We start from the raw sequence: 22792 nt of genomic DNA, 5'->3' as shown, positions 1-22792 counted from the left end.
ACCCATGACATTTTTCAAAGAAATAGACAAAACACTCCTGAAATTCATATGGAACAATAACCCCCCAAGAATAACTAAAGTAATCCTCGGGAAAAAGAAGATGGGTAGCATCACCTTCCCCAGCTTCAAACTATACTACAAAGCAGTAGTAATTAAAACAGTATGGTATTGGGCTAGAAACAGAACCATAGATCAATAGAGTTGAATATTCTGTCACAGACTCCCAAATATATGACCACTTCATCTTTGACAAAAGAGCAAGAAATGTAAAGTGGAATAAGGAAAGCCTCTTCAACAAGTGGGGCTGGGAAAACTGGATAGCTACTTGCAAAAAAATAAACTCTGATCTCTGTCTAGTGCCAGGCACAAAAGTCAGATCAAAGTGGAATAAAGACCTCAATATCAGACATGAATCCATAAAGTTCATAGAGGAAAATGTAGGCAGAACCCTCCATGACATTGAAGCTAAAAGAATCTTTAAGGATGAAACACCACTGACGAAACAAGTGGAAACAAACATAAACAAATGGGACTACATCAAACTAAGAAGCTCTGTACTTCAAAAGAAGCAGTGATCAAAATACAGAGAGAGCCCACAGAATGGGAAATAATATTTACCCAATACTCATCTGATAAGGGATTAATACCCAGGATATACAAGACAGTAGTAGAATTACATAAGAAAAAATCCTCCAACCTCATCAAAAAATGGGGAGAAGAAATGAACAGAAGCGTCCTTTAAAAAGAAATACAAATGGTCATAAGGCACATGAAAAAATGCTACACATTGCTAGTCATCAGGGAGATGCAAATCAAACAACAATGAGATATCATCTCACACCACAGAGACTGGCACACATTCAAAAGAACAAAAGCAACCAATGTTGGCATTGATGTAGGGAAAAAGGGACGCTGTTTCACTGTTGGTGGGAATGTCGACTGGTCCATCCTTTTTGGAAAACAATATGGACAGTCCTTCAAAAACTAGAAATTGAGCTTTCACATGACCCCGCAATGCCACTTCTGGGAATATATCCTGAGGGTGCAAAAAAGCACAGCAGAAATGACATCTGTACCTATATGTTCACTGCAGCACTGTTTACATAGTTGTTTCCAAATCTGGAAACAACCCAAGTGCCTGAGAACAGATGACTGGTTAACAAAACTTTGGTACATCTACACAATGGAATACTATACAGTTGTTAGGAGAGATGAAGTTATAAAATTTTTTTATAAGTGGATAGACATGGAGAGTATAATGATATGTGAAATGAGTCAGAAAGAGAGGGACAGATATAGAAGGACTGCACTCATTTGTGGAATATAAAATAACATAGCATTAGACCGACACCCAAGGACAGTATATATAAGGGTCAGGAAGGTTGCTCCATCGTTGGAAAACTGTATCATGAGTGTGTGGGGAGAAGGCAGCTGGAATAGAGAAGGATTCCTAAGAAAATGATGGTTGGAGGAATTGGTCAGGATGGGAGTTGTGTGCCGAAAGCACAGGACCAAATATGATAACTTCTCAATATCTGCATTGCAAATCATAATGCCCAAAAGTAGAGAGAGAGAGTATGGGAATATGCATCCCATGGATGCAGTGAGAGGGTGGGAAAGGTGGGGGTATTCTGGGGATATTGGTGGTGGGGAATGTGCACTGGTGGAGGGATGGTGTTTGATCGTTGTATAATTGTAACTCAAACATGAAAACTTGTAACTATATCTCAAGGTGAAACAATAAAATAAATAAATAAATAAATAAAAATATTCCAAATGTTACCAAAGCCAACATAAACTAACCATGAATAAAAATTCCTCTATCAAATATATAAAATTTCTACTCGATTTTGTTTCTTGATTTTTTTGAGTCAAAGATAACTGGGATGGAACCTCAACCTGCTGTGTGTGAGACAAATGTCCTTCTCACCTTCCTATCTCTTCAGCCCGAAATCCTATTTACTTTTAATATGTAACTCTCTCTCCCTCATAGGCCTGTGATACAAAGAACAAGTTCATTGAAGCCATGGATGGTCGCTCTAATTGTTACAGCAGTTGTGTTGGTTCTGGCAATAATTATTGGTCTTCTTGTTTATTTTTTAGTATTTGGTGAGTACCTGTGTCATTGCTTTAAAAATTTGAAGAGTGACACAATTGTTTTTGAACTATTAATATTGTCGAAAAGCTTTGAATGCAATTTCTACTGCAGTATTAATTTCCACAACATATCTTTTTTATATATTGTTAATTTGCATAACATTATTTTCATTTCAGAAATGTTGAGGCTTTGTACAAATAATTTCAATAATTTATAATTTGACTTAGCTCATCTCTTGAATGATTCAATAAACTCATATTATATGCTCATATTTAAATTATAAATAAACCATAGTTATTATGGTTTTATTATTTAATTATTTGCTTTTATTATTAAATTAAACCATAATTATTATGGCTTAATAATTTAATGTACTGAGAATAAAATAATTGTAATAGAAATTCTGACTTTGAGGTCAATGTATAAGAATGTTATATTCTATAATTAGTTAATTGACAGCATAAATTTATGACTTATCACTAACAAGATGATATTTGTATCAAAACACAACTATCCACCATGCAATATGAGCATAAAATCTTCAAAAAGGGTTTAGGGAAGGATTTATCATCACTCCTGACTATTTAATTCCTAAAAGTTCACCAATTACAAATTTTTAAATTTAAGTTCTAAATCTTATACACTTTAAATAAACTAGACTATCCATTTTTTTCTTCCTTCCAGATCAGAAGACTCACTATTACCGAACTTCTTTTCAGATCCCTAGTATTGAATATAATCCTGATTATTCATTAGAACACTCAAAAATTAGGAATGACTTAGAACAAAAAATCAATGATGAGGTAAGATTAAACTTTACTGGAATTATTCCATCTTAACAATAATATTGTAAAGAGTGTGATTAAAATAAAAGAAGATAAAAGCACACCAAATTATGGCTATGCTATGGTTGCCAGAGAAAATAAAGATTACCAGGACAAATTTTAACTTCATATCCTTTAACTAATATATTTCAGGAGCTGAAAAAGTACATTGAACATAGAATTTATACATCAGAAAAATCAAATAATAAAAAAGAAATTAAATAATAAAATTATAACGTAAAATAAATATTTAAATCTAAAAGCTTTCATTGGGCTGGAGCGATAGCACAGCAGTTGGGCTTTCGCCTTTCACTCGGCCAACCCGTGTTTGATTCCTCCGCCCCTCTCAGAGAGCCTGGCAAGCCACCTAGAGTATCGAGCCTGCCCGATACTAGCAGAGCCTGGCAAGCTACCCGAGCGTATTGGATATGCCAAAAACAGTAACAATAAGTCTCTCAATGAGAGACGTTACTGGTGCCCGCTCGAACAAATCGATGAGCAACAGGATGACAGTGAACATGAAAAGCTTTTATTAGCATTATCTGGAGTTTAATCATTATTTAGTCATTTAGGCAAAGCAACATTGCCACATAAGTGTCACTAAACACCTTCACTATGTATGTGATATATTTCCCTCAAGGCAACTTATATCAAACAATTATTCCTGAAAATACATGACAGAAACAAGCAGTTTAATTCTTCTATTAGAGATTTCAGTTGTGGCACTGCAGACAGCATGAATAGGGCACTTGCTTTGCATGTGGCCGACAGGGGTGAGACTCCAGGCACTGCATCTGGCTCCCAAGTACTGCCCGGAGTGATTCTGGAGGACAAAGTCACCAACGAGTAAGCATTGCACCGCTGGTTATGGTCCAAATCCTGACTCCCTGCAAATAAAGGATTTTAGTTGTGTACACAGATTTTACAAAGCCTTGACTGGCCAGAGATGACAGTTTAGCATCTTTTCCAGATTCAGAACTGTTTCTTTAGTCATTTTTATTTCTAACCCGAAAAAGCTGATGAAAGGAGAAAAGGGTGAAATTGAACAGGGTTAGAATGCTTTTTCAAAATCACATTCTGAGAAGACCTGAATGGCAGATCAGAATATGTAAAGAATATTTGGGGGTTTGTTTCGATATTTTGGTTTTGAGGCAGCATTTCCTGTGTTCGGGGCTTAGTCCTGGCTTTGTGCTAAGGAATCACTTCTTTCAGGATTCAGGGCAGCATATTGGGGTACTGAGGGTTGGGGCGTGCAAGGCAAGGGTCCTACCTCCTATATTATCTCTTCAGCCCCAATAATATTTTGTTATAGGAAGCAGTACACAGAATTAGAAACTGCCAACGTTCTAGAGTCAAAGCAGCTAAATTCATGTAGGAATATCAACCTTGTTAACAACTTCAGAAAAGAAATAAATTAGAGATGGTTTCACCCACCTCCTTGAACTATTCTGTGGATTAACGTAGTGACAAAAAATATGAAAAGTAATCGAGGGGATGAAGAGATAGCAGAACAGGCAGGGCACTTGCCTTCTATGCAGTAGACATGGGTTCGATTCCTGGTACCTATACGATACCTAAAACTCAGCTAGAAGTGATTCCTGAACCCAAAGCCAGGAGTGAGCCCTGGGCACCTTCTGGTGAGACCCCAAAACAAACAAAAAAGTAATATCTGAATAAATATTATCTTCTTTCCCCTGTTCTCTTACAGAACTTTACACATACTTCAATTACAGTACCTTACACTTTGAAAGAATATAACATTATTATTTAAAAAGTATGCTTTTTAAAAGTCAATTTATTTGTCCTAGAAATAAATCAACTTATTCTTATATTTTTGATATCTTTCATGGTGTTTGTCAAATGATGTTTGTCACTAGAAATACTCCTCAAAGAGGTCAGAAAAATGTATAGGGATTAAGGTGCTTACCTTGCAAGCCGCTGCTGCTGGTTTGATTCCTGCGACCATATATGCTGCCCTCCACCACCTACCCAGCACCACTAAGAGTGATCCCTGAGCCAGGTGTGGTTCACCACCCACCAAAAAATATTCCATGTTTGCTTAACTAGTATTGACCTAAGTAAGTTGTTATAACAACTACATTGATTGACCTAAGTTACTGTAACAGAAGAACATCAGTAATTCAGACCAAGAATTAGCATGTCTCTCTATAAAATATGAGAAAATAAGCATTATTAGCTTTGTGGGTTATACAGTTTATCTGTAAGTACTCAAATCTTTTATTGAAACATAAAACAGTTGTAAACAATGCATCCACAATAAAAGTGGCTGTAGTCAAAAATAACTTTATTATTGACTCTGAAAGTGAAAGCTGCTAAAAATTTTGTATGACAAAATATTATTCCTTTAAAAAATTTTTTAAATAATTGAGCAAAATGTGAGTAGCATTTTTGGATTATAGGTGATATTCAGAGCAGTTGGCTACTTTGTCATGCAGGAACTAATTTGCTGATTCCAGATTTAGACAACGAATTATAGTTCTAACAAATAATTTCCTAGATGATTAAGGCTAGTATCTAAATGATTCCAAAGGACATGTTTAAAAGTCCAAATTGTTCAGGAGCTCAATTGTCATGGATAAGTTATAGTTTACAAAACTGTATATAAAGAATGTGAAGTGAGATTGAAGAGAGTATTAAATAGATAAAGGCAGGTAGAAAACATAATAATCAATGTTATCATATATATTTGTATATATAGAAAGTCTGGAAATATGTATGAAAAATATATAATTTGTTTAATGAGTTGATCTAAAAATTTAATAATTTTACTCTACTTTTCTGCGTTGCCTTCATTTTGTAATTTTTTTATGAAGAATGTATAATTAGTTTCTTATATAAACATACACATACAAATAAAACTATGTCTTTAAAAGCTCATTTTCTTCATAATTTCATTCAGAAGGGAAAAATATGATAATTTATTTTGTCTCACTATTGATTTCTTGATAACTAAGTGCATCAACATACACTATAGCACAACACACCACACTTTTCCAGAGAAATTTTCCTAAGTCTGATCAGATGAGTGTAAAGCACTTGCTCAAAATCACTCCTCTCCACAGCTTGACAGCTATTCTTCTTATTTGTGGAACTAATTAAGACTTAAGTTCACTTACAGTTTGGCATATCGTCAGTCTTTGTTCTTGATGATTCAGTAGTGATAAATAGGCCTATGAAACCACAGTTTCTGCAACAAGGTGTGGCTTTAGTAATAAATAATTTCTTCTAAGAATTTATATCACAGAGAAATTTCCCTATATATGAAGTCTAAAATGACAAAAATTATGTATAGTTGCATATTATTCTAAGTAGTTTTTTGTGCATTTTCCTTGATTAGTGACTTTAAAGAAATACACAATAAATATGCATTCTGATCCTTCCCACATTTGCTACTAGATCAAAACTTCGCTTACACATTTTATTAAAAAAGCCTGAAACCAGGGCTAGAACAATAGCACAGTGGGTAGGGCATTTGCCTTGCATGCGGCCAACCCAGATTTGATTCCCAGCATCCCACATGGTCCCCCTGCACCTCCAGGAGTAATTCCTGAGTGCAGAGCCAGGAGTAACCCCTGTGCATTGCTGGGGTGACTCAAAAATGAAAAAAAAAAGCCTAAAACTCTGGTTCTTAATAACATTTATGAGGGTAATAACTAAGCTTAAGTAGTACTGGACGATAAGTTTAAACATATCAAACTTTCATATGAATAATCTATACCTCCAGCTCTGTGTGTAATACAGATACATATATTTACATTTATATTTTATATGCGTATATTGGGAGGGTCCCTCCCAAGTGGTGTTTAAAGGGCCCAGGAGTCACAATCAATGATTTTTTTTTTTTTTTTTGCTCTTTGAATTACACCGGCGATGCACAGGGATTGCTTCTGGTTTTGCACTCAGGAATTACACCTGGCAGTGCTCAGGGGACCATATGGGATGCTGGTAATTGAACCCGGGTGGGCCGAGTGCAAAGCAAATGCCCTACTCATTGTGCTATCATTCACCCCAGCCCACACATTCAATGATTCTTAACAGGGCCGGTGGTTTAGTGTAAAGACTTGAGTATATGATGGTGCTCAGATTTTGAGGGAACTATCAGAGTCACTCGGGCAGTCCTCAGTGGCCACCAGGGCTATATCCAGTGACACTTATGGGCCTTAGAGTTATGTCATGGTGATGCTAGGTATAATGTTGTATTGGGGTGGAGTTGGAGTTGAGAGCATGTAAGACAAGCATTTTTTTTTTTTTAACAAATGTCATTCCCACTGGTCTTTAGGGGTTGGCGATAGCTCAGCCTGGCACCAGGAGTCCATGGTACTGGTGATGTTCAGGGGACACCAGGGCCACTCTGGCAGTGCTAGGAGAGCCATGTGGAACCTAAGAATAAATTCGGGGCCTTGCACCTGCTAGATATGTGTTCTGCTACTTGAACTCTCTCCCTGGACTTGTGTAGAGTTTAGACCATTGAAATACTTTTATTTTTAAGTGTTTATATCAGCTACCTTTGACTAATGTCTTAATGTGTCATGTTACCAACATTCACTGCAATGCTGGTCTTATGAAAGCAGGAATCTGTCTAAATGAGTTGCTAAGGATTATTGCAAGCAAACTTGGAAATAAATAGTTTTTGTGTCACTGCATGTTTTAAATAAGCATTTTTTGTGATATATTAAAATGTATGAAATTCAGATGTGATGAATTCTATCTATTCTATGCTTTTGTTTTTCTCTTCTCAGATGGATAATATATTTAAAAGTTCCAGCTTAAGTCATCATTACATCAATGCTCATGCTTTCAACATTAGGTAATAACAACTCATCAATTTTCATAATGAGAAGCCAACTTATAGTACTTATTCTATTTATTTATCGATTTAAATTGAAAATCTTAGACAATTCAAAAACAAACTCAACAACATTGTAACACTTAATTTGTATTTCACCTCCATAAAAGATCTGTAATTTTGCAGTATCTCTTGGCAGAAAAGGGATTCCCAAGAAGAACTTGGAAGACCTGGGGTGCACTCCCAGTGATAGTCAGTTGTGCCAGGCAGTTCAATGCCAGGGCCTGAGGGTGCCAGCTGCTTAGACCCTATGCTGCAAGAAACCACTGGCAGTGCCAAGCCTCTGTGGCTTCACCCAGGAATACTCCTGGGGCCATGTAATACAGGGGCATGAATTAGGTATAGGCATGTTTTACTGACCATAAGCTATCTTCCTGACTGGGAGAAGTTTAACTTGGGTAGTTATAGTTGTCTTTAGAATGACTTTTGCATTTCTGTTAAAGATTCTTACACTCACCATCCACTCCTCTCATTTTTACCTTCTTACTGGATCGATAGCACAGCAGGTGGGCATTTGCCCACCGGGTTCTATTTCTCTGTCTCTCTCGAAGAGTCCAGTAAGCTACTGAGAGTATTCTGCCTGCACAGCAGAGCCAGGCAAGCTACCCGTGGCGTATTTGATATGCCAAAAACAGTAACAAGTCTCACAATGGAGACGTTACTGGTGCCCGCACGAGCAAATCTATGAACAATACTGTGCCACAGTGCTATTAAACAATAGTTAGTTATTATGAACCCTTAAGTCAAGAGTATATACACATATATGTGCACAACTTGTTGGATTAAATAGGAACTGAAGATTTCTTTTTGCAGAAAAGTATTTTAGAGAGTTAGAGAAATAAATACTGCAGCAGGTACAGCACTTGCCTTCCACATGATCCATCTGGATTCAATTCTCAGCAAACCTGAGCACGTTCAGGATTGATCCCTGAGCACCACCAGGAGTAGCCCAAACCAGAAAAAAGGAGAAAGGAATAGAACTCTAAGTCACTTTTCCATATGATGGTGCAATAATAATTCACATATCATACCTCTATTATAGCAATATATTAACTAATATATTAATATTAATACCTCTATGGAAAAATGAAAAAACAATCTATAAAAGTAAACTATATAAAATATCCATGCTGCATTTTCTTGAAATTATACCAAATATTTAAATAATATGACATAAAGTAATGATCGCTTTGCCTATGATCTCACACATGCTTTTTCTTAAAACATGCTTTTGTTTTTCAGGTCAAGTAATGATGGCTTGAAAGCAGATGTACTGCTTAAATTTCAGTTTGTTTCTGGTAATGCAGATACCATAAAAAGTCAAGCTGATAAAATTTTGCATCAGAGTTTGAAATTAGATGAAAGCTTTTTGAAGATAGATGAGTCATTGCCTCATCTTAGAGGTAAGAACTAACATTTTTTTCCACTAGAATTTACCATTTTTACTTTCATCTACAGAATTTGTATTGATATTGGTATTTATGCATGATGAAAATAAAGGTATGAGATTACACATCTTGGATATTGGCAATGCCAAATGGAGTGCCCATAAACGTAGGTGACTCCAAAATGAAATTGCCAAGGGAATCTGATTCAATAAGCTGTTTCAAAGTTCAGTTCACCTGGGCCCCTGGGGAGATTAAGAGCCCATTGCCTTGGTATTGACTTTTCTTAAATTCTGGTATAATCATTATACTCATTTCCTTCCAGCTTTTAATTTTTTTTTTTTGAGGAGGAGAATGGTTTTTAGTTCACACCCAGTGATTTGGGGGGCTTACTTCTAGCTCTGCACTCAGGGATCACTCCCGGAAGTCCTCAGAGACGTAGGTAGTGTGGGATGTCACACTGAGGTTGGCAATACGCAGGGCAAGAGCCTTCATAAGTTTTGTGTCAACTGATGTATCATTTTCAAAGAACTTCATTGTATTTATAAAACAACAGTAGTAAAAATGTCTACAAAATCTTGTTCTAAAACTGCAGCTATTTATTCTCTTTATCCTGACTATAGAACACATACTAGAAAATATTCACAATAAGATGTAGAATCATCATATAAATTTATCTAGTTTCTACAGTATACACATGTAGGATAACATGGGGTTTGTCCTTTTAGCCTTGCCTTAGAGAACATAGTTTACCTTAAAGCAATGTCCTTTCTGTATGGACACAGGAAGACAATTAATATTGTGTTTATAACTTGGGAGCTGATTGACTCCAATAATATTTACTCCTGAGCATCTGCTTTCTCAACTCAGTTGCCCTTAGTTCCTAGCACCCCAAGAGCAGGGTCCCGATGAGGGACAGAATAGACCCAGGGCAAGCTGTGAGCTACCCTGGCATCAAAATGGGCCAGGCCAAAGCACCACAATACTCAACTATAAGTTGAGGGCATGATCATGGACAATACTGTCATGATCCAAAGGTAACGACGAGACTAGGACCCTGCTGGGGTTAGGAAGATTAACCAGGCCTGAGGACTGTGGTCTGGAATGTATTGTGAGATGTCCTCAAGAAGAACCAAACTTTATATCTCTTCCTGTGTCCATACAGAAAGGACATTGCTGTAAGGTAAACTATGTTCCCTAAGGCAAGGCTAAAAGGAAAAAACCCATATTATCCTACATACACAGACATAATATGTAATTATGCACACTTGGAACTTTAAAAGTATTTTAAATTTTTTTATATATACTTATATATTTTAAGTACTTTAAAAATATTTATTCCTCAAAATTAAAAAAATCATTTATGCATATGCAGAAATAATCAACATGCCTATGTTAAATGTAGGTGTAAACTAATCATAATTTTATTCCTTTCCCACTTAACAGCGAATGGCACTAAATTGTAACTGACCTTGGGTTTGATGACTAAGGGACAGATTTTTTGTTTTTGTCTGTTGCTTCAAGTTAAATAAGCTTGTAGACCTTCCCTATTAACTTGTTGTAAAGGTATCAAAGATTGGTATTGCAAAATATTTATCAAAATCCTCAGGTATGAATTTGGCAAATCATTAGTTATCATTATTATTCACTTATTTACTCAGCAAATATTTATTAGGAATATAATAAAGATTCTTATTTATTAGTACAGAAGTTAAATTGCCTTGCATACAGCAGGCCCTGGTTCCAACCCTTGCACTGTATATGGTCTCTGAGCACTGCCAGGAATTATCTCTGAGCACAGAGCTAGTAGCAAACCCTGAACTCCATCAAGTGTGAATCTTCTCCCAGCAAAAAAAAAAAATATGTGAATATGTTTGTTTCAGGAACTAAATCTTTTGTCTTCCTAGAGTTAACATTCCAATTAAGCTAAGAAAGATAGTGACCTGGTTATAAAAATAAGTAGCCAATAAAGTAAAATGAAAGAGAATAAAGAATAGAAAGTTACTTCACATTTTGTTGTTATGGAAAGAGAGAATTTTTAATCTGAAATATGAGTGACAATAAGAAACCAACCACATAAAGTTCAAGAAATGAATGTTCGAATGTTCGAATAGGAGACTAACACCCAAGAATAGTAGAGATAAGTACCAGGAGGTTGGCTCCAAGGCTTGGAAGCTGGCCTCACATGCTGGAAAAGGGCAGCTCAGATAGAGAACAGAACACCAGGTAAAGTGTGATTTGAGGACCTGCACGAGATAGGAGATGCATGCTAAAAATAGACTATAGACCAAACATGATGCCACTCAGTGACTCTATTGCAAACCATAACACCCAAAAGGATAGAGAGAACAAAAGGGAATGCCCTGCCACAGAGGTGGGGTGGGGTGGGGGAGATGGGGTGGGAGGGTGGGAGGGATACTGGGAAATTTGGTGGAGGAGAATGGGCATTGGTGGAGGGATATAAACAAAATGCAAACATGAAAGTTCATAATTTTGTAACTACCTCATGGTGATTCATGAATAAAAATGAAAAAAATAAAAGTTACATTGAAAAGAAAAAGAAATGAATAATGTTCCTGGTAGAGAGGGCAACTAGAGCAAAGGAACGAACACACCATCAGTGTTAATAAGAAGGCCAACATTGATACTCAGGAGAAGTTAAGACCAAGAGTAGTTAAGTATGACACCAAAGACATAATAAAGGACCACGTCATCAGATAGGATATGAGAACTAATTCTATAGCTAGAGACACCTCTATTATTGGCAAAATCTAAGTTTAAGTTATTTATTAACTAAGGTTGTTTTCCTATAGATAAATTCAATTTTCCTATTTAAAATGTGCCCTCAATAATTTCAGGCTCACCTAAACCCTATATCACCTGTAGATATTGGTATAATATATTTATTAGCTTTAATCTCAACAAAATAATGGGTATGAATTACTTATTATACTAGGGAGCATAAGAACTTGTTCATATAATTTTGAGAATCATTTGCAGAACAATTCTCCAATTCATTAATATATTTTGTTATTTTTTTAGTACACCAATACATTTTGATTGCATCAGTAACACATGTGGGATGCCATAGGAATCTATGAAGTTTTTTGTCTTTGAGGATCTTATCATAAAACAAAAGCACAAACATAAAGTGTCCAAATATATAAAATAGTTAAACGTATAGGTAGCCTTATATACTCTGTTTTACCTATCATTTAACTGTTTGATGTGGCATAATTAAGTAATTTGATGCAATTCTCTTCAGTGGTAAACAATATCTACTTTATTGATATTCCTTCTACATAAATTTTTTTCTATAAGATTTTATATCATAAAACAGAATTTTCCGAGAGTTTATAAATAGTCAGTTCATTTAGTCTAACTTTCTCATTTTCTTTCTAGGATTTTATTTTATTGTCCTTAAGTAAAAATCTTCCTCATTATTTCAAATTACCCTGAACCTGTTATACTCTACAGAATTTTATACTATAAATTTTCATTAACAAACAATTATTTTTTCCAGATGTGAATGAAGAACACGCAGAACACATTTTGAACAGGAGTAAGTTAAAAATATCATCAAAATATTTGTAAATCAAGAAATCAAAACAAGTTTAGAGCATTTCTATATCTATCTTTACTATTGCCCAATAGTATGGTATCTTTGAATAAGTACATGACTTAACACCATCCAAAAGAAAAAATTATAGCTAACAATTGGGAATTTTTTTATAATTGTACTAATTCTTCCTCATAAAAAGTTTTACTAATGAATTATCTAAGCAATTCTTTCATTTTATTTGATTCTTTTTGATTTGGTTCACTTTATTAAAATCAAAATATTATTAAAATAATATATGTTATCATTAATATAAAAACTTTATCATTTATATAACACAGGTGAGCAGTTCACCATTAATGAAAACCTTCAGATAGAATATGACCAAAAATAATATCTTTAAAATCAAAGTTTAAAGTGAAATTTAAGTATATCAATAAAAGCGCTAAATTATTATAATTTTTGGTGTGAATAATCATTGTTCTGATGTATAAATTCAATTGATTTTTTATATAGACAAACCCATGATTTTTTATATAGACAAACCCATGATGTTCCATCTTTATGTACTAAACATTCTAACACTTCTTATCACTGTTTCAATATATCGCTGTCATCACTGTCATCCCGTTGCTCATCAATTTGCTCCAGCGGGCACCATTTTGAGACTTGTTACTGTTTTGGCATACTGAATATGCCATGGGTAGCTTGCCAGGCTCTGCCAGGCGGTCAAGATACTCTCGGTAGCTTGCCAGGCTTTCCAAGAAGAACAAAGGAATCGAATCTGCAACGCAAACGCCCTACCTGCTGTGCTATTGCTCCAGACCCAACACTTCTTATAGCACTGGTAATAACCATCTTATTCCCATCTGACAGGCTGTGGTCTAGGGAAGGAGCTTCCATCCATGGATAGAATTGCGGATGGTAGAATTGCAAGGAAAACTGACTGGCCATGGCAAGCCAGCCTGCAGATGGACGGCATTCACTTCTGTGGCGCATCTTTGATCGGTGACGAATGGCTCCTCACTGCGGCTCACTGTTTTGACACGTAAGTCCACAGTCTTCACCAATAGTATCACAATTTTACCTCTTTTTCTTCCTCCTTCACTCTCGATAATTTGTTCCCTTTACATTAATTATCTTACAGCTTCCACAGGTACTCATGATTATCTAATAAAATTAGGAGAAACAATTACTAAGGAAAGAATAGGACAAATCGCTAGGAGAGGATCTTGAAGTTCAAGTGAAAGTATATTCTTTGGAAATCTCAATTTTATTTCATTTAAAATATTTTCTTTTATACATTTTGTGCATATTTTATATGTTTTTGGTACTATGCCTTTATTACTTGTACTTTAAAGATTTGACATATGCAACATTGGAGATAATAGTTATGATAATTTTAGTGAAAGTCATATGAAATGGTAATATTTCCTATGTGAAGTTCACTAAGATGAGAAAAATAATTTAAGATATAGCTCCAACTTCATATCTTCCTCTTATCCTCCCTCCCATTATTCTTTCCACAGCTAGACAAATATTTATAGGTCTGTTAAGATATATGAATATATATGTGCACGTTGTGCACATATATATTCTATATATATAGATAGATAGATATATATCTATATATAGATATATATCTATCTATATATATAGATAGACATGCATATCTATCTATATATATAGATAGATATGCATGTCTAAATTTTTCTTATATTTTCGAATAATCTGTGTCACTTCTCAAATTAAAATTGCAAGAGTATAGTATTTTCTTTGTAAGAAAGATCCCCCTCTATGAGGATGATGTAAGATACTTTAATATAGGAATATATTTGCTTTAGGTGAAAAAACAAAGCACTGCTAAGAGAGAGACCTCAAATAAGTCTGTGACTAGGACTGTCATCACCATCACCTTAATCCATTCACCCTGCCTCTACTCGCCTTCAAGTCCCTGCTCATCCAGAATCCTGCCACGTTTCAGATTAGAAATTAGCCAATTGTGATCTTTTAAATTTCTGACCAGGTACAAAAACCCAAAGCTCTGGACAGCTAGTTTTGGAACAAGACTGAGCCCTGCCCTGATGAGACGAAACGTGCAGTCAATTGTTGTCCATGAAAACTACGCCGCCCACAAGCACGACGACGACATTGCCGTGGTGAGGCTCTCCACCCCCGTTACCTTTTCCAAAGACGTCCGCAAAGTCTGTCTCCCGGATGCCACTTTTGAAGCCAGGCCCAAAAGTGAGGTGTTTGTCACGGGATGGGGAGCATTAAAAGCAAATGGTGAGTATCTCTGCTAGAATGTCTAAGCAAAATTTGAATAAATAGAAAATAGATGGCAAATGAGGATCTCAAATAAATGAAAGATGTGTCCTCAAATACGACCAAAAGAGGGCTGGAGAGATAGTGCAGTCGTTAGAGTGCTTGCCTTGCACACAGCTGACCCAGTTTCCATTCCCAGTACCACAAATGGTACCCCAAGCCTTGCAAGGAGTGATCCCTGAGCACAAAGACAGGAGAAGCCCTGAATACTGTCAGATGTACACTCAAAAAAAAAAAACATATTGACTTGGAGCTGGAGCAATAGTATAGTGGGTAGGGCGTTTGCCTTGCACGCTGCCGACCCAGGTTCAATCCCCAGCATTCCATATGGTACCCCAAGCACCTCACCTCCAGGAGTAACTCCTGGGTGCAGAGCTAAGAGTACCCCCTGAGCATCACTGGGTATGACCCAAAAGGAAAAGAAAAACAAAAAATAAACACATATTGACATCATTATTGTTACTATTATACCATGTTTATAATTTTTGTTTTTTATGGGATATTTCAAAAACTAGCTATAAATTAATTTTTAAGTATTAAAGAATATTTTCTCACGTAGTTTTATTATTTTTTCAAATATAGATATTATGCTAATTAACAATATTATTTATGAGCAACAATGATGATTAACTTCTGTAATGTGTCATTAAACTAAACAATTCTAGTCTGTTTTAACTTTTTTTCCCCCTCAAATTTCTCTGTTTTAATAATTCCTGGTAGTTTAGGTAGCAGAGTTGCAGTAGTGTTAACACCTATGACTTGTCCAGTTACTATACCTCACCATCGTCCCTATGTTACTTCCAGTCCACATCTTTTTCCCCCTTACCCTTCAGCCCCTGCTTGGTAATATTAGGCTTTTGTTATGATTTCATTTCTGCAACTTTCGTTAGTAAGTAATTTTTACCATAGTTTAGGTTACATGTTTGCAATAATCTTTACCTTAATGGACACTGATATACAATATTACTGCATTTCCCCCCTCACCAAATTGCTACAAACCCTCCATCTCTGACCTATGTAGTGCAGCTTCGTTTAACCTCTCCCTCCCCCAACTGTTTGGTAATATGAGGTTGTAATCAAAGGCAAGCATTTGCCATTGTCCAATACTGTCTATTTCCTTGTTTTGTTTCTCTGTATACCGTAGATGAATGAGCTCATCCAGCAAGGTCCATGGTTTGTCATCGTTCAATACAATCTATTTCCTTGTTTTCAAACAGATACAGCCTTTAGCAGACAATTTAAAAGAACTTCCTTATGCAAAATATTAAATAAATTCATCTGATTCGTTTACCTATGGGAGAGTGTTTAAGATAAGTCATATACATTTGGACTTCTGAATCTTGTTCCAGGTTTATATTATAGGTTTCTAGCCTTATTTATATATTTGTTCCAAGTACAACTACTGAGTCTTTATCAGTTAATATTTACAGAAGTCATATAACTTTTGACATGACAGTTTTACTTAAACTTATAAAGGCATGAAAGTCATCCCTTTCAATAAGTGCTCCATATTGGTGTCAACTTCTAATCCTCAATAAAAAAAATGGATTTTTCTCTGTTACAGGGAGAACTATTTTTCAATAAGAACTTTAACTCCTGCTTTTAAGAAAAAGAAAGTCTGTGTCTGCTCCAGCCCTCAGTATATACTTCTCCTTATGCCTCTCTAATTCAAGTAGTCATTTTATCAGAGAAACATATTTTAAGATGGCATTATTGTCTTTATTATTAAAAGACTTACTGAGTTTATTCAGAGATGAGAGAAGATAACACAGTCATATAACGATCCTCTAACCATTAAAAATTGTGACTAATATAAATAAATCATTAAACAGTAGTCTTTATATAAACATATATATATTTTTTGTTTGGAGTCATAGCCAGCAGTGTTCAGGGATTACTTCTGATCCCAGGGATCACTCCTGGTTTCAGTGACTATATGTAGTGCTGGGGATCAATCTGAGGTGGGCTGTATGGGTGGGCAAATGCCTTTCACAGAGTTACCCCTCTACTATATCTCTGGTCCTAGAACATGTTTTTTAATGACTATTGAGAAGTTGGATTTATTTTTAGCAAGTTATCCAATTGTAGGTAAATAAATTTGCTAATTTTAAGATTTTTTAAGATGTAGATTCCTTTATCATGGCAGTCCCTAGAAACTCAGTAATAAGCAGATCTTAGACCATGGAGGTTTTAAACATCTAACCCTAAGTTCTACCATTTACTATATTGTTTCCTTTGAACTAAAAACTGAATCTGAGTTGAGACTCTATCATAGCTACTTATATTTCTTACTTTTAATCCTCAAATAAAGCATGTTGAGATGAAATTTTTCTTTTATTGACAGGGAAGTACAATGACACTTAGGAAAATTAACACCTCATAACATAAATTGTGGAAGTGTTGAAAAGCACCTCCTCATCCAAGACCAGGGCCCTTGATCGCTAAATTACCCTAACTTGTTGCTCAGATTAATAGTGTTGCCATCTGTATTCTCTAAATTGTCTTTGGATTTGTTATAAATAAGGCATCCACATTTATATGAAGGACGAATACAGTTATCAAGATTGTAGCATTGGTCATTTAAAAATCTTCCATTTTGCTATGTAATCATGGCAGCACTCATAAATGTGATCTTTTGTCTTATCATGTGAAAAAAATGAACATGGCGGATGCTCCTTAAGCAGACTTTAGGGTACGTGGGAGCCAGTCCCGTTATACTTAACCCAACTCTGCGGGATTGATGGCTCAGAGTAGAGTCCCAGTAAAGTGGAACCTGCTCAGTGTGGCAGTGTGGAGTGACCTAGCAGTGCTCAAGGAATCATGAGTTGGGCTGGAGCAATAGTACAGCAGGTAGGGCATTTGCCTTGCACTCGGCTGACCTGGGTTCGATTCCCATATGGTCCCCTGAGCACCACCAGGAGTAAAGTCAGGAATAACCCCTGTGCATTCCGGGTGTGACCCAAAATTTTTAAAAAAAAGGAATTATGAGTTGCTGGTTTTAAACTTGGTGCCTCCACAACAAACGTGCTACAGGCCTTTGAGTTATTTCCCCAGCACCTGCCCCCTCCAAATATTCTTAGTTATCATTGGTGATTGTTGCAAAAAATAAATATGGATTAGAAATAAGGTATGAGCGTATATGTGCCGACACACAAGATTGTAATAATAAATATAGTTTGAACTATGGCATATTCTCAAGTCCAGAGTCCTACAACCAAGACACATTTTTCTTCTGATTCATTTTTTGGAAAATACAACAAACAATCTTCTCTAACAAGGTGAAAGTTCTTCATCTATTTACTTTTCTTCTTTAGGTCCCTTCCCCAATACTTTGCGAGAGGTTGAAATAGAGATCATAAGTAATGATGAATGTAATCAGGGTAACGTATATGGTGGCGCTGTGTCATCAGGAATGCTATGTGCTGGTTTCCTGTCAGGAAAACATGATGCCTGTGAGGTAAGAACTGACCCAAAAACAAACAAAAGGAAAACACATGACATAGACACATATTACTTCATGTAACTCTATGAAAAGAACATGTGAAGGAGGGGGGGGTTATAAAAAAAAGTGGGTGAGCTACAACAAATAGTCCTCATAGTATCCTATTATTGTCCAGAAATATATGTGATAAATTATCACCTGCTGCAAATTAGGAATCTGATTGGATTAAACAACTGGAGGCAAATACTAGAAATCAAACGGAAGCTACACAGTAACTGTTCCAATCCAGAGTTTTAATCACATTTGGCGATCTAATAAGAGACTGTGAAATGGGATTGAGAATATCTCCATAGTCAGTAGAGTGCCATCCCACCAGTCCTTGAACTTTGGAATTCGAATGATATAGATTCACATAGAATTGATTATGCTATCTAGGAAAGACATAGCATAATTTGGACTCTGAGCCAGGCTGTTTTCACTCAGGGTGCCTAAGAGGGGGGACGGTGAGAACCCTCCCTGCCCCAAGAATAGGGACCCAGCCCTGGCAGCCGACCTCCACTACCCAACTGCCACCATACTCCAGGCCACTTTCCAGACACATTATAAGACACTTCTTACCCATTTTCCAAAATTACCACACCATATTCCATAGAGAGTAATATATATACAGACACATGCATATATACATATGTATATATGTATACGTGTGTGTATATATATGTATACACACATTTATATCTCGAAGAGCCTGGCAAGCTACCGAGAGTATCCCACCCACATGGGCAGAGCCTGGCAAGTTACGCATGGCATATTCGAATGCCAAAAACAGTAACAATAGGTCTCATTCCCCTGACCCTGAAAGAGCCTCTAATCGTTGGGAAAGACGAGTAAGGAGAGGCTGCTAAAATCTCAGGGCTGGGAAGAATAGAGACATTACTGGTGCCCACTCAAGTAAATTGATAAACAATGGGATGACAGTGATACAGTGATCTAGGAAGGAGAACATATTTATGTACTTACCCATAATCAAAACTTCATGATTCATAAATAGAGACTACTTAAATAATATTTATATCAACTATATAAAACATTTATTTAAACATTTAAGGAGAGTGATTAAAACTGAAGATTACCAGTTTGAAAATTTGGTTTATTATTTGTTTGGTTTTGGTTCTGGAGTGACCACTGGCAGTGCTCAGGGCTTATTCATCTCTCTGTGCTCAGGGATCATTCCTGGAAGTGCTCAGGGCTTACTCCTGTCTCTGTGCTCAAGGATTGTTCCTGGAAGTGCCTGGAGTTGAGAAACCATATGCAGTACCAGTGACTGAGCAAGCAAGCACTTAAACACCTGTATTATTGCTTGGTCCACATAAATAACTAAAACTGAACAAAAAAATTTTAAAGATTTTCCAGTAATATTTGAAACTAGGCAAAACAGCTTGACAATTCTTAACAGATGAAAGAATAATTTTGTGAATTTAACATAATATCTAGTTCTATTGCATGCAAATATACCTCTAGTAGTCTGCTGTAGATGTTTGTCAAGTAATGATAATAAGTATTCACTACTCATCCCTTTTTTTTTGGATGGGTGCACACTGCGCAGTGCTCAGGGTTTACTCCTGGCTCTGCACTCAGGGATCAATCTGGCTGAGCTCAGCAGATCCTAGGGATGCAGGAGTTGAATCGAGGTTGACGATGTGCAAGGCAAGCTCCCTGCCCACTGCAGTGTCATTCACTACCCATTATTCCTTTTCTTTTTGTGTGAATTGTAAGGTATTATGACAATTACTGAGGGAAAAACAAGCATTAAAAATAAATTCACATTTAAGGCTGGCCAATACCCTTTTTTTTAATTTACTTTCCAGTTTTTATGGCAAGGTTACATCAAGTTTTTTTTTTTTTAATTTTTAAATTTTTATTGAATCACCGTGAGATAGTTACAAGCTTTCATGTTTGGGTTACAATCTCACAATGATCAAACATCCATCCCTCCACCAGTGCACATTCCCCAGCACCAATATCCCGGCTATACCCCTCCTTTCCTATCCTCCCCTTGCCTCTATGGCGGACAATATTCCCCATACTCTCTCTCTACTTTAGGGCCTTATAGCTTGCAACACAGACACTGAGAAGTCATCATGTTTGGTCCATTATCTACTTTCAGCATGTATCTCCCATCCCAACTGGTTCCTCCAGCCATCATTTTCTTAGTGATCCCTTCTCTATTCCATCTGCCTTCTCCCCTCCACTCATGAAGCAGGCTTCCAGCTATGGGGCAATCCCCCTGTCTGGCCAATACCCTTATGCCTCTTGCTCTCAAATTGTTGTTTGCCCTCTACCGCCATTGATCTGTAGGCACTGAAGCAGGTTGCACAGCAGAAAAAAGAAAATAAAATGAAGACCCGGTGAATTTGTCGTCTGATAATAGAGCAGGCAGCTAACTAGAAACCATAAAAGGCTAGGGCTTGTGCGTCATTTTCTGAAACACGAAGTTCCCTTCAACTCAAGGCAGGAAAAATGTGATTGGTCTAAAAGGAAAGTAGATCGGATGACTTTTGAGGAATAAATAAATAAATATACATTTATAAAAGGCCCAATTACACAACGATGAATTCTAGTTTATTTGAATATGTTCTGTAACAGTAGTAGATGCTCTCTTTAATATGGTCCAGATGAGCCCCATTGTAGCACACAGGAATTTAAATAAGGTTGTGAGTCCATGGGCAATGAGCTAAGGATATTTTTTAATAACCTAGATTTTCCACATCAGTTATTGTGTATTAAATGCTGGACATTTGTTTGGAGTATGTTTTACATAACCTCTTTCTCTAAAACATATTGCCACACAGTATTGAGCGTTCAGATTGCATTGCTATCGAGTGGTGTGAGTGAAACAGGTGAGATAAAAATTCTAATCAAGAAAGTGTTTCTCGGATTGGAGCAACAATATAGGGGTTAACATAGTTGAGTTGTATGAGGCTGATTCTGGTTCAACCCCCAACACCACATAGAATGGTCCCTTGAGCACCACCAGGAGTCATTCCTGAACATAGAGTCAGGAGTAAGCCCTGAGCTTACTGTCAGGTGTGTCCCCAAAACACAGAGTAAAAAAATCAAAAGATTGTTTCTACATAATAGTTAGATGAGGCTTTAGATAGTAGGTGACATTTAATTGAATGTAGAGGCCGTCATTCATGTGTGAATTTGATGCCTATGCTTCTGTTTAGATAAAGCACAGCTGGGGCAAGAGAGATAATACAACGGGCAAAAGATTTGCCCTGCCTGCCACCTACATAGGTTCAATCATGGCAACACATATGGACCCCTGAGCACTAGAAGGAATCATCTCTGAGCACTGCTTACTCTAGGGCGGTGCATCACCTGCCCCCAACTCCAAACATACACCCACCCCCAGGCAAAAAATGTTTAGATAGAGTAAAGCCAAAAATAGTGCAAGAATAAAACTAAAACTTTAGCTTTATGTATGCTAACTACTGAATGAACGGTTATCACTAATAGAGATAATCCCTATTATATTTGTATAGCAGAGATAATAATAATGAGTACTATAATATTAATACTAATGGTAAATAAACTACTCTAGCTCTACATAATTAAAATATCAATATATCGGACATTTACATTTGATTTATTCACATTTCTGATACCCCTTTGTTAAATGAATGATACATCGTCTTTTTCTTCAGGGTGATTCTGGAGGTCCTCTGGTTATTGCACAAGACACAAATATCTGGTATGTTATTGGAATCGTCAGCTGGGGAATAGACTGTGGAAAAGAAAACAAGCCTGGAATCTATACCAAAGTCACTCGTTACCGGGACTGGATTAAATCTAAAACTAACATCTGAAGCAACTGCAAGCTCCACATACAAAATTTAAATGTCATGTGTGGTCACTAGCAAAGTTTGTTTAGTGTTTGCTTTCTTGCCATAAGATCAAAGCCTGAAGTGCTTTACAAGGACCATACAAGATATCATCCAATTCCAGAACATCGCAGCCAAGAGTTTCCGATCACTGTCTTGCCCATCTTCCGGTCCTAATTACACACTTCTCATTCTAGAATAATACAGCAGTTTAATCTGATGGGTAGCAACTGGTTCAGCATTCTCTGTTGCGTTTTTTTCTCCTGACAGAGCACGCTGCCCTTCCCTGACTCTTGAGGAAGTTTTTATCTCCCTCATTAAACAACCCTTATTAAGAATCTGTAGGTTGACTGTGTGAGACAAATCAAGATAATTCATTTCAACCAACACACTGTTAACACTCAT

The 22792-nt window shown here is 36.4% G+C and overlaps 1 protein-coding gene across 1 annotated transcript in view; it reads left to right on the top strand.

Annotated features, from left to right (window-relative positions):
• LOC101548083 (transmembrane protease serine 11G-like) overlaps positions 1-22550 on the top strand; it is a 44581-nt gene extending 22031 nt beyond the window's left edge. The window contains exons 3-11 of the mRNA XM_012935421.2: positions 1994-2109; positions 2783-2901; positions 7683-7750; positions 9032-9192; positions 12698-12736; positions 13610-13781; positions 14760-15019; positions 18373-18515; positions 22211-22550. Coding sequence (XP_012790875.2) covers positions 1994-2109; positions 2783-2901; positions 7683-7750; positions 9032-9192; positions 12698-12736; positions 13610-13781; positions 14760-15019; positions 18373-18515; positions 22211-22372 — 1240 coding nt within the window. The 3' untranslated portion in view covers positions 22373-22550. The remainder of the gene's footprint in view (positions 1-1993; positions 2110-2782; positions 2902-7682; positions 7751-9031; positions 9193-12697; positions 12737-13609; positions 13782-14759; positions 15020-18372; positions 18516-22210) is intronic.
• The last annotated feature ends 242 nt before the right edge of the window (positions 22551-22792 follow it).

Source organism: Sorex araneus, chromosome 5, assembly GCF_027595985.1.
Source record: "Sorex araneus isolate mSorAra2 chromosome 5, mSorAra2.pri, whole genome shotgun sequence".
Taxonomy (NCBI): domain Eukaryota; kingdom Metazoa; phylum Chordata; class Mammalia; order Eulipotyphla; family Soricidae; genus Sorex; species Sorex araneus.
The sequence above is the reverse complement of the archived record's forward strand: the minus strand, read 5'-3'. Positions and strand labels throughout refer to the sequence as shown.